Here is a 13,628-nt window from a genome sequence, read left to right on the forward strand (position 1 = left end):
AAATCATTATATTGATATTTCTTTCAGTTTCCAATGTCTTAGAGCAGCTAGGAAGAAAAACCTAAAATTGTGGAGCTATGACCCATACCAACTCTGAAATCTGTTCTATAATTAATTGTGGTGTACTTTGAAATTTATTGCTTTTTTTGTATATATGTTTTTTTTTCACAATAAAAGAAATCTAAGGAAAAAGTCCTTAGTGCGAGTTGTGGACCCATGGAGAACTTTTGCAACTTTCTGCAAATGTCAGGGTGACCCTGGATGATGAAAGAGGCACCCAGTAAATTCTGACCTTCCCAGAAGTTAAGGCTTATAATAGTAAACTTCTTTAGGTCTTCCACTAACTTCCCCTTGAACAGAGCCAGGTTTTTCTCTTCCTCCTGAGTGATCTCCCTTAGTTTGTATAATTAACTGGCTTGGTGGTACAATTTTTCATGCCTTTTAGCACACAAGCTCTAAAAGGGAATCATTAAGATCTTCTTAAGATCTTTTTCTCTAATGGAAATTGAGACATGGGCATAAGTGACAAATCCTTCTCAAGTCCTTGTCTTGTTAGAGCGCCATAAACATCTGTACACAGGGAATTTTTGACTACTTTCCCTCTCTTTTACAGACTGGAGGATGGTATTGTAGTTGAGAATCTCATTGGACGGTTATGCTTCCCCATCTTTTAGCTTATATTGTCTGTTGACATTTCCCATTTTCTCTGGAAAAGGAAATAGAGGAGCCTCACTAGTGCCAGTGTGACCATGTGGCATCCCAACACACACCAGAGCTAGGCATTTCCCTTTCCATCTTGGGAACATGGGGAGCACTGTCACTGGGTGAGCCTGGGACACCTTTCTTGAGAAATGTCTGGACTACACATCTAGGGATTTCTCAGACCTTGACCAGAAGAATTCCAGGACAATGCTCTAGAGGAGTCCTCCCTCTCTGCTGGCCCAGTCTCATGGGAACACAGGAAATAGTCACCAAGCATCCCCAGGATATGTTGCTGGGCATCCCTGGGACATTCCTTCCAGGGAGGTGTCTAGACTTACACTCTCAAGGTGGGAGTGCTTGCCCCACCTGAGAGAAGTCTAGGACAATACTCCTAGACAAAGAAATACCTTTGTCCTCTAAGTCACCTGTTTCCTGAGGACTAAAAAGTGAGTATGTTCTAAAAGAGAAGCTTTATGTTCCACTGCAATGGGTCTCAATAGACAGTAAATAGTCAAGGTCTGAAGGCAAGACACAGCTATTGGAAACTACTCAATTCCCATGGATCTAAGTTGAGGTGACTTCTAGAATCTCAAAGGCAACACCTTGTTTGGTTAAAGAATCCTTAGCCCAGAATTTTCTGTTACAACAGATGGAATGTCTCAGAAGGCATTGAAAGCCAGACAGAGTAAAGGAGACTCTCATGGAGACAAGGGAGAGGACCTCTGTCGAAGAAGTGAAAAAAAGAATAGATCCAGCCAGAGGAAGAGTCTGAGGGGCAAGGAAATCTTAGGAAGGTGAGAATGAAGAGTTGATCCCCAAAGGGGAGGAAAGGAGAGAGTCTGGGAAAGTTTCAGAGAACCCAGGAGAAAGAGAGAGGAAAATGGGGAGACTTTATTTGGCTTCCATTGTATCCTGCTCAACCCAGGGAGAAGTCCCCAATCAGGTCTCAAGGGCAGTATCCCCCACCACCCTGAGTGTTCTTGGATCTGCATGCAGTAGAAATGGTCTACTGCCACCTCTAAAAAGGGAGCCAGAAAATCAGAGTAGACTGAGTTTATGACCTAAGTAAGCCAGATCAGAGACCCTAGATTCCTAGAGACATAGAAGCCAAGCAAATGGGGAAATCTCAGAGAGCAGAGAGAGAAAAATAAGGGAACTTGATTTCACTTCTTCTAGACTCCTTACCATGGGAAGAAGCCCCCAATTAGGTCTCAAGGGCAGTATCACCCACTACTCTGAGCCTCCTTGGATCTGTATGGTTTGGAGATGGGCTCCTGCTCCAAAGAAAAAGCCAGAGACTCAGAGCAGACCGACTTTGTCCTGGGTAAGCCAGCTCAGAGCCCCTAAATTCTTAGAGACACAGAGTTGCATGAGGGCGTAGGAGAGGATAACAGTGAACCAAGTGAGAAGAAAAAGTGAAAGCACATGATCAAGCTTCCCGGTTAATAGCCATGACCTACCAGTCCAGAGAGAAATGGCTTCTGGCTGACTTGCCAAAATATGGTGCCAGATTTGGGCTTCCAACTCCTTGGTCATACCTCAAGAAAAAATTCAAGGGCACAGCACAGCATAGAGTTAGCAGGTAGAAAGTTTATAAAGAATGTATGTGAGAACATATGGGCACTCTTTCAAGAAAAGAAGGGTGAGAAGTGAGAGACCTAAATTCTTAATATACTAGTATATCATGTAAGGAGTTTAGTTCTGTCCTATATTTAATGAGTTACATTTAATGTTTAAGTGTAGGAAATACAAAATTTAACTTAACTTTTAGAAAGAATGGTCTACCTGTGTGTACAATAGGGTTGCTTGTGAAAGAAATAATTGGTAACTCTCTGAATAAATTCATATAGCAGGAGAAGGATATCTGGATCAAGAACTTTGAAAAACGCTACTTTTGCCTCTATTTTCATCATTGCTGTCTTCCTAACAAAAGCTGTAGGAGAAATTTTTAAGTAACACAGAACAGTTCATTTACACACGTAGCTTCATTTACACACACCAGGAGGTTATCCTAATAACATTTGGATTTGGTTCTTATCTTCAATCTGATAATGTATATCTTTAAAACTGCATGCATACCTTAAACTGCTTTTTGTGGGATTAAATTATGTTAAAATTCACAGTTTTAAGTGTTTATCATCTGGAAATTTGGAAAATTACTTCTTTCTGTACCTTCCCTATCAGTGTAATACATATATTTTCTAGATCTCATATGTCTTATCTTTATATTTAATGATTGAATAATTCAATCAATAGCATTTATGTATTCATATGATAAATTTGAACTTACTAGATATTTGGAAAAACTTTAATAAAAATGGTCTGTTCTCAGAATCATCTCACAATGTATAGTATAAAACAGTTACTATCCCCCTTTATTAACTTAAGTTATTCTTTGTTGTGCATTAAAATGTAATATATGTGGTAGTTAGATTCAGGTGTCAACTTGGCTAGGTGAAAGTGCCTAGTTATATTGCTGTGGACATGAGCCAATGGCATGAGAACCTCATCTATTGCTGATTACATCCACAGTTGGCTAGGAGGCATGCCTACTGCAATGAATGATGTTTGATTTAATTGGCTGGTGCTTAAATGAGAGAGGTTAACATAGCACAGTCCAAGCAGCTCAGCACTCACAGCTCAGCCCAGGCCTTTGGAGATACAGATAGGAATCACCCCGGGGAAATTTTTTGGAACTCAGAGGCCTGGAGAGAAGGCCAGCAGAGATCGCCCTGTGCCTTCCCACATAAGAAAGAACCTCAATTGAGAGTTATCTGCCTTTCCTCTGAAGAACTACAGGTTAACTAAATAAATCTCCTTTTGTTAAAAGCCAATCTGTCTCTGGTGTGTTGCATGCTGGTGGCTAGCAAACTAGAACAGATTTGGTACCAGGAGTGGGGTGCCGCTGCAGTTTGCAAACACTGGACATGTTGGACCAGTTTTTTGGATGGATAAGGGGAAGATTTTGGAGGAACTGTGAAGAGGAGGATGGAGAAGTCCTGGAGTGCTTGAAGAGACTGTTGATGTAAATGAAACCATTGCCTATCTGGACAAAGAGGACACAAAAGGGACAAATTGGAGTATGCAGAGTGAGAACCATGGAAGCTCGGGTCTGAAGCCAAGAAACCTCAGCCAGGAGAGAATGAGCCTCCCACCTCATTGCAGTGGAAGATTTGTGCCACCTCAGACCTTGGAAAAGGTACAGCACGCTCTTTGGGGACTGGGGAGAGCCTGGCTGCCACCCCATAGAGGGGTTGAGCATGTGCCCCCAAATGGCAGAAAGCTCAGGTGTGGCCCCAATGCCTGGAAAGGGTGGAGCCAATAAAAAGGTGGTCTCCTCAATGTTTCCTGAGGTTGATTTGGAAAGAGGTGGGCCACTGCATAGGCCCTTGGAAAGGGTGGAATTGCCCCTTTCTAAAGCCGAAGGATAAATGACTTTCGGACTTTGAAATCCAATGGAGTTTGCCCTGCAGGTTTTCAGAACTATTTGGATCTTGTAACTCTTGTGTTCCTTCCAATTTCTCCCTATGGAAATGAAAAGCTGTATCCTGTGACTGTCCTCCTTTGCATATTTGCATCAGATAACTTGTTTTGAGATTTGTAGGTCCACAGCTAGAAGATAATTTTTTTGCACCTTAATGTTGTTTAAGGTGATACATGTAGTTGCCAAGTTGTCAAGAGGTGGAGGTAATTAGATTCATTATTTATTTAACTAAATAAATCCCCTTATATTAAAAGCCAATCCATCTGAATATGCAATTATGTGATGATATTGTGAATTACTGATTATATATGTAGAACAGAATGATCATATGTTAAGAATGTTTGTGTTTCTTGTCATTTTTTTTTAATTTAAAAATTAATAAAAAAAATTTTTTAAAAATCCAATCCATCTCTGGTGTGTTGCATTCTGGCAGCTAGCAAACTAGAACATATACTATGTCCCTTTTTAGTGATCTCTGCTATAGTTCTATGATATTTAGATATAATGCTGGACAAATCTAATTTTTTTTTAGTTCCAGAAGGCTTAATGTTTGATAACTCTTTGCACTTCTCCCCAAACATCCCTATATGCACATGCTCTGAGTCTCTCTCTGTCATATATGCACACATATTCACTCATAAGCCTGCTCTATAGTGAGAGTTTTCTTATTCTACCAAGTAAAGAAGAAATTTAAACTAGGGAGGTTGTGGGTATATGGAAAAGAAAATGATATTTAATGGTGCTAAAAATAATGATAACTGAGATGCTCGTATACTACCCTTGCCTCTGCTTCCCAACATTTAGAATTTAGAAGGTAATTTTGACAGACCTAGCAACTGATTCTCTGAGAATGTCCTCTTCTTTTTGCAGTCACAAAGACCATTCAGGCTATATTTGACCCATTTATGACATCTTCATTTCTCATTCAAGAGTGTACTTGAGGTTTATTTCAATTACATTTCTTCTGTGACTGTGGAGTCAAGAATAAGTCCTGTGTTCTCTCTCACTTATTGTAAACTTGGGCTATGAGACCAAGAAAAATCATTGGACCCCTATGCTAACCAGTTTTTATCCTGGTTATTGAGAACTTTGAGCTTGGGATGTTCAGAATTGGGAAGGACTTAGTATAGATTCATGAAAGCGTTTTCATCTTGTTGGTGAGTGTGGCAAGTGCCTGCCATGTGTTAGGAACTGTGCCAAGTATTTTACCCATATATGATTGGTAATTATCACATTAACAGCAAAGCAAGCTGACCACATTTTACAGATGAGAAAACTGAGGCTGGTCTCATTTTACAGATGAGAAAAGATGAGTGCTTGAAGTCACACATCTAGTAAAATTAAAAATCTGAGTTTAATTCCAAGTGTGTCTGACTTTAAATCCTATATCCTTTTCACTATATGAAATTTGTCTCTAAACCAGCAGTTGATAAAGATATCTAAGGAGATATACAATTCTAAAGGATTATAATGAAGTAGGATTCGGAGATTTCTATTTTTAAATATGGAAAAATTCTATTTTACACTTCAAAAATTTGATAAGGAATTATAGAATTTGTTAAAATTCTAAATGTAAGTTTTAGCCTTATAGTGAGAAATTGATAGTCCTGCAATAGTCACCCAGAATGACTTTTCCATCTCTAGTTTTAAGACAAAATTGGCTGCAGCATTGGCAAGATGCCGAATCAAACATGATGCCCTTTCAATTTACCACATTCTACCAGAAACAGTTAGAAAACAGGAACTAAGGGCCTCCACTTTGCCACTATATGCCTGGATAAATACTTGTAAAATCAGGTAAGGTTTTAATCAACCTATTTATTCATATTTCAAGTCTCCAGCCTTTAAAAATAATGTGATAAGAAATATTATCTTTTGGGGGATGATGGGTGGTGGTTGTGGAGTTGTTGGTAATTTTTAGTTTAATTTCAGGAGCTTATCATCAAATTTCCAAAGGTATTTACATAAATATTTTAAATTTTCTGTCTCTGTCTTTTAACTTATTGGCAAAATTGTAAGTCTCATTTGATACAACATATCCATTTGATATTTTTCTTTATTGTAGGAAAAGGTGCTAGTGTTAAATACATTTTAAATGTATTATATGTAATTGTAAACTAATATTGTATATTTACAGCCCTGAAGAAGTTTATAACAATTTGAAGAGAAAAGGCTATAGTAAAGTCAGATCTGTATTACATATTGATGATAAAGTCTTTGCCATGGACCAACATTGCTATGATGTCTTAATTTTTCCATCTCATCTTAAAAGTGATCTTCTAAGAATAGATCTTTTCAAAGATTATAAACTTATATTCCAGGTAAACTTTTATTTCAGTAAACATTTACTTTCATTGTATTTCTCATATAGCAATCCTCTTTGCCCAAAGTCCCATAATCTAAAAACATAAAACCTAATGTTGTTTTGTATATATTTTTTAATTGTCAGGGAGGCTTGTAAGGCTTAATTGTACCTTGAATGATAATACTTCTACAATCATTGCTCTTATTATACCTTAGTATCTTTATCCCATGGGAAGCTGTAAAGAACATATTCTCTCCCCAGACTCCATAGATGGGAAGACTTGTATTGATGGCAGCTGAAAGCCTTTTTTTTTTTTCCTCTCCTAAGAGAGGAAGAATTCAAGAAAAGGTACAATGAACCTTGCCTTCCTTCCATTTCTGAGGAAGATAAATGTATGTAGTGCCATCCTATTTATCCTATTTAATAGGATACTTCCCCATAATCCACTTAATATAGTCTTTCAGCTTTGATTTTTTAAAGAGGTATATAATGGCTACCAATGCAGGAAGAGAATGTGGGATATAGTATGTTCAATAGAATGAAAAATAAGAGTTCGAAAAAATTAGGTTAAATTCATTTTTCTGTTCTTAGATTTCAGTTTTATCTAGGATTCACTTTGGTCTTCTGAAGTTTATCCCTTCCACATAATAACATCCTTGGGTGGAATCTCTTGGCCTTATTTTGTAGTGACACCTTATCATATACTGAGATCAATAGTGGAAGCCCAGTTTTCATGCCTCCCTTTATAATCTTTTGAAACTTCTTACTTCTAATATCTGTGACCTGGCAGCAACTTAGGTGACAATGGAATGGGGGAGAAGGAATGGCAGTAGTAGATGAGTGGGCTTTTGTGAGGGCTAAGAGTGGGAGTAAAGATGAGAAATCATTGATCTAAGTGATAAAATCAAAATTAAGGGTAAACAAAATTAAGATCTTTACTTTAAATATTTATCAGTTATCTTTATTATCTTTTAATTTAGACACATATTAAGATGGGTTAAACTGAAATGGATTAGTTATCTCTTCAAGAGTCCTACCATATATTTTGTTATATTTTGGCCAGAGAGTAGGCAGCTCATACTCTTTGAAATTCTAATCACACCTTTCATTATCTTGCAGGACAAATCTCGAAGTCTTGCTGTCCATTCTGTTAAGGCTTTATTGAATATGGATGATGATATCCTAATGGTCAATACAGGTTCATGGTACACAGTTGCCCATATGTCAATCTTAACAAGTAATAATACCTCAAAAATATTTGTGTGTGGAGTTAAATCACAAGCTAAAGATCCTGACCTGAAGAATCTTTTCTTGAAAATGGGATGTAAAAGTATGTACAGTTATTTATTTGTTTGGTGATTACTGTTCCACAAGATTTTAGAAATGTTTGAATTTATTATATTTTTGTAAAACAACTTTCTATGTAAACTATACTTTTAAAATCATTACTTTTCTATCTTATATCAGGCTCTTATTGATTAAGTTGGTTAAACAATTGGGGGTTAAATTATTGAATTTATTGATATATTAATATAGTGCTTGATATTTACCTAATATACTATTTGAGCCTCAAACGATAATTAAAGTAGGTGGTAGAAATTACCATCATTTAATAAATAAGTCCTAAATATTTATAGTTAGATCTAGTAGCAAAGTCCCTTAGCCTTCTCATTTAGAAAATGTTCTATTGCATCATGCTGTGACTAAAGATCACATTTTATTATGGGTTCAATGGGACTGAGAAATTTAGCAGAACTTTTCATAATTATCCCCTCAATTTGCCCTCCAGGTAAAAGTTGCTTGGGACAGCTATAGCAGTGTAAGAAACTGCCTAGGGCAAAGAAGTACTTGCTTTTAGTCCCATAATAGAGTGGCCAGGAAAGGGAGAAAATCTATTTCATAGGGATAGAGGAGACATTCAAATTCCTGTAAATAGGGACCTCCTAAGGTCACTAGCAAGTTCAAACCACAAGAGATAACTGCACTCTGTGTTCACCTTTGGCTGGTCTTCTTGATAAGTGGTGAAGGGGACCACTGGCCAATGCCAAGACTGTGAGAGGTGTGTTTTGCATTGGATTACTTTGTTTTATTAGTTCCTGTCACTTGAGGAAATGTCATAATGCAAGCTGGATACGTACTCAAGAAAGAGACATCACAGAGACTAAATCATAGAATTAACACATTACAATATTAAAACATATAGTGTGCAACAAAGTATTATAAGACAAAGAAATAGGAAATGATGCCCCTTGTAAAAAGAAGATAAATCCAAGAAACATGAATGAAGAAGTCTTTGGATGTACTGGACAAAAACTTTTCTAAAAAATGAACCTTAATCTGCTCAAGGAAAATACAGAGAAAGAACTAAAGATATCAGGAAAGCAATGAAAGAAAAATATGAGAATTCTAATTAAGAAAAAATTTTAAAAGGAATCAAACAGAACTATTGGGGTTGAGCACCACAATAACTGATATGAAAATTTTGCTAGAGCTTTTCAGCAGCAGATTAGAACTGGCAGAAGAAAGAATCACTGAACTCAAAGACAAAACAATTGAAATGAGTTAGGCTGGAAAGCAGAAAGAAAAAAGAATTAGAAAAAGAGAAAATGGCCTAAGGGACATGTGGGACATCCTCAAGTACATGAATACATGCATTAGGGAAGTCCCAGATGAGAAAAAAAGGGATAGAAGGTATAGTCAAAGAAATAATGGCAGAAAACTTCCCAAACTTAACAAAATTTGTGAATATGCATATCCAAGAATCCCAACGAACCCCAAACAAGATAAACTTGAAGAGAAATAAACTCAAACACAGAGTAGTCAAATTGTCAAATACAAAGGACAAGCAAAAAGTTCTGAAAGCAGCCAGAGAAAAGCACCATGCTGCATACAATGGAGTCCCAATAAGATTAAGTTCAAATTTCTCATCAGAAACCATGGAATTAAAGCAGTGAGAGAAAATATTTAAAGTACTGAAAGAAAACAACTTCAGTCTAAGATATTTTAGTATCTGGTGAGATTGTCTTTCAAAACTGAGGGACAGATTAAGACATTCCCAGACAGACAAAAGCTGACACTTAGATAGTGGATTGAAGTGACAGAAAGAAATAAAAACCTCCGGTAAAGGTAACTATATGAGTAACTATGCATGCTAGTACTATTGTACTGTATTATTATTATTATTATTATTATTTGGTGTATAACTACACTTTTTACTTCTTACAGTTCAAAAAGGCAAAAGCAAAAAAGTAATAAACTCATGATTTAGGGCATACAATGTAGAAAAATTATGGTATAATTTGTAATAACTGCTTAAGAATGTGTGGGACAGAAGAGTGTAGGAACAGGGTATGTGTGTGCAATTGAAGTTATGTTGGTATCAACTCAGATGTGATTGTTATTGATTTAGAATGTTAAATTTTAGCCCCATGGTAACCACAAAGAAAATATGTGTAAAATATGTAGAGAAAGAAATGAGAAGGGACTCAAAATGGTACGACACGAAAAATGAAATAAATATGGAAATAGGTATTAGTGAAAGAATTGAGGGACAGAAAATTGTAAAACTTACAAAGACCATGTAGTAAAATGGTAGAAGAAAGTCTTGCTTGCATTATCGGTTGTTACTTTAAATATAAATGGATTAAACTCTTTAGTTAAAGGGTAGGGATTAGCAAAGTGGAGGAAAACAGCATGGCCCAACTGTATGCCACTGTTTGGGTTTGCAAGTTGCTGGAATGTGATGTACCAGAAACAGAATGGCTTTTATAAGGGGGAATTTCTTAAATTGCAAGTTTACAGTTCCAAAGGCCTTGAAAATGTCCAAATTAAGGCATCAACAAGAGGTTACCTTCACTCAAGAAAGGCTGATGAAGTTCAGGGTTTCTCTCTCAACTGAAAAGGCACATGGTGGACATGGCAACATCTGCTAGCTTTATCTCCTGGCTTCTTATTTCATGAAGCTCTCCAGGGGCATGTTCCTTCTTCATCTCCAAAGTTTCTGGCTGCATAAGCTCTGTGGCTCTGAAGCTTTTTCCAAAATGTTTCCTTTTTTAAAGGATTCTAGTAAACTAATCAAGACCCACCTGGAATGAGTGGAGTCATATCTCCCTCTAATCAAAGGTTAATACCCACAATTGGGCATGTCATATCTCCATGGAGATAATCTAATCAAGATTTCACCCGACAGTGCTGAATAGGGATTAAAAGAAACAGCTGCCTTCAAAAGATGGATCAATTTCAAAACATGGCTTTTCTAGGGCCTATATTCCTTTTAAGCCATCACAGCTGCTTACTTTGAATTTGATGTAAATTCAAAGACCCAGGTAGGCTGAAAGTGAAAATATGGAAAACGTGTATACCAGGCAAATAGTAAACAAAAGAGAGCTGGAATAGGTAAACTAATAACATACAGTAGACTTCAGGTAAAAAACAGTTATAAGGGGAAAAGTAGGTCATTATATACTGGTAAAGTGGTCATTTTTGACAAGAAGATCTAAAATTTATAAATATATATGTACTTAATGGCAAGGCCCCAAAATACATGAAGCAAATATTGACAGATATAAAAGAAATAGACAGTTCTACATTAATAGCAAGAACTTTACTATATCACTCTCTATAATGGATAGAGCTTCCAAGACAGAAGATTAATAAAGAAATAGAAATCTTAGATGGTACCATAAGCCAACTAGACCTAACAGACATATACAGAACACTTCTCCCAATAGCAACAGAATACATATTCTTCTCTATGAATATGTATTCCTATCCTGGAGAATGAGCACATGGCTCATTCTCCAGGATATGTCATATGTTAGGTCATGAACAATTTATAAATTTATAAGCAGTAAAATCATACCATGTGAATTGGAGAGTCAGCAAGCCAAGATGGAGAAATAAGGAGTTCTATGATTCAGCTTGTTCTCCAGGGCTAATAGTAAATATCCAGTAACTGTCTGAAACAACCGTTTGGGGGCTCTGGAGACCAGAAGCTATCCAGGGCAGAAAGAAGAGACTGATAAGCTGTGGTGAATATCTGTGATTAGACTCTCCACCGTGTGGAGGCTGGTGCCTACCCCCAACTGGGGTAGCAGACCTCTTCGGAAGCCACTCCCTGGCTAAAAATAGAAATCCTCTTTCCTATGAATGAGGGGAGGAGGAGAAGGAGAAGGAGGAGAGGACACAGCTGGGTAATGATGTGGCTTTTGATTAGTGAATTCAGATTGCTGGATTCTAGCACTGAGGACCATGCCCTCTGCAGGTGCAGAGTTGGTTGAGAGTTAAAGACACAATACTAACTTAGGAGTGCAGGGAACAGATGGCTGAAGAATGCCAGATGCTGGGAAAGCCAGGAAAGTACAGATTTGGGGAGCTGCCAAAGAGAAGAGGCATTCTTCTGGGCCTCCTCTCCAGGGCACTTTGGAACTGATCTACATCCTCTTCTTGGGTCCCTGGACCTATTTTGTCTGGGAAAACTGAAATGGAAAAGTTCTCTGTAGGAACCCTCCTCTCAGATTCCTCCAGATAAAAGTAGGTAGAGATAATAATGGGAATGTTAAAAATATAGAGAGGCAAATAAAAAGCAAACAGAACAGATAGTCATTTCTAGAGGAGGAACAGGGGAAAGGAAACTTTCTCCTGGAGGTGAAACAATTGCACAAATAGTGTAATCTAAAAAATTGTACTGAGGATCCATGGCAAGAATCATAAGAGTAAAAGCTGAAAATATCTGATCAGTTAAATACAAAGTGTTTTTTTTTTTTTTTTTTTTTTTTTACATGGGCAGGCACCGGGAATCAAACCCAGGTCCTCTGGCATGGCTGGCAAGCATTCTTGCCTGCTGAGCGACCGTGGCCCGCCCCAAAGTGTTTTAAAGGTCTAGAATAAGTTGAACCATTTGTCAAGAAGTGCTTTAGGACAAAGGCAATCAGCAAGAAAGCCTTAGACAAGAGAGAGAACCTGACCTCCCAACTAAACTCATCCAGAAAATCAGATGCCTAGACACCAGCAAAAGATATGGCCCAAAGAAAAAATTGAAAACTTCAGATGAGACACAGGATTTGTAATAACTAATCAATGATGAACGAACAAATCTCTTAAACCAATACAAGGAGATGAAGGTAAATATGGCAAAAGAGATAAAGGATATTGAGGAGACACTGGGTGAACAGAAAGAACTATGTGAATACCTGCAAAAAACCCAGAGTTTATGGAATAAAATGCACAACAGAAGAGATTAAAAATAAATTAGAGGATGCACGGGTGGTTCTGTGGTAGAATGCTCACCTTTCATGCAGGAGACCCGGGTTTGATTTCCGGACTACGCACCTCTTCCCCCAAAAAAGTACAGTAGAGGCATACAGCAGCAGATGTGAACAGGCAGAGAAAGGATTGGCGAAGTAGAGGATAGCACATCCAACATCTTACAAAAACATAGAGAAAAGAATAGGAAAATTGAGCAGGTTCTCAGAGAATTGAATAATACAACTATTCTTGTCATGGGTGTCCCACAGGAGAAGAGAAGGATAAAAGGGCAGGGAGAATGTGTGATAAAATAATGGCTGAAAATTTCCCAACCCTTATAAAAGATATAGTGTACATGTTCAAGAAGCACAATATACTTCAAATAGAATAAATCCTAGTAGACCTACTTCAAAACACATACAAATCAGGATATCAAATGCCAAAGACAGAATTCTGAAAGCAGCAAGAGAAAAGTCTTATGAGGGACGTTTAAGACTAATTCCTGATTTCTCATCAGAAACTATGGAGGTGAGAAGGCAGTGATGTGATATATTTAAAATACTGAAAGAGAAAATCTGTCCACCCAAAATCCTTCATTCGGGAAAACTTCCTTCAAAAATAAGAGAAAGTTTAAAATATTCGCAGATAATCAGAAATTGAGAGAGTTCATTAACAAGAGACCTGCCCTATAAGAAATACTAAAAGGAATTCTATGGGCTGAAAGGAAAGAGGCTTGGAGGAGAATTTAGAAATGAAGATTATCAGTTAGAGTAACCAAAAGGGTAACAAGAGAGACAAAAATAAAATATGACATACAAATCTAGAGGATAAAATGTTTAGCATCCATTGAATGTTAATGGATTAAGCTCTTCAATCAAAACACACAGATTA

General features: G+C 37.2%; 1 protein-coding gene across 6 annotated transcripts in view; it reads left to right on the plus strand.

Moving 5' to 3' along the window:
* NSUN7 (NOP2/Sun RNA methyltransferase family member 7) overlaps positions 1-13,628 on the plus strand; it is a 149,177-nt gene that overhangs the window by 71,521 nt on the left and 64,028 nt on the right. For 4 of the 6 annotated variants that reach the window (XM_077136720.1, XM_077136721.1, XM_077136723.1 and 1 more), the window contains 3 exons: positions 5,831-5,983; positions 6,324-6,507; positions 7,611-7,821. In XM_077136720.1, the coding sequence (XP_076992835.1) occupies positions 5,831-5,983; positions 6,324-6,507; positions 7,611-7,821 (548 nt within the window). Of the gene's footprint in view, positions 1-1,351; positions 1,497-5,830; positions 5,984-6,323; positions 6,508-7,610; positions 7,822-13,628 lie in introns of all 6 variants that reach the window. The other 2 variants (XM_077136725.1, XM_077136722.1) reach the window with 2 other exon arrangements.

The sequence above is a fragment of the Tamandua tetradactyla genome, chromosome 19 (genome assembly GCF_023851605.1).
Source record: "Tamandua tetradactyla isolate mTamTet1 chromosome 19, mTamTet1.pri, whole genome shotgun sequence".
Taxonomy (NCBI): domain Eukaryota; kingdom Metazoa; phylum Chordata; class Mammalia; order Pilosa; family Myrmecophagidae; genus Tamandua; species Tamandua tetradactyla.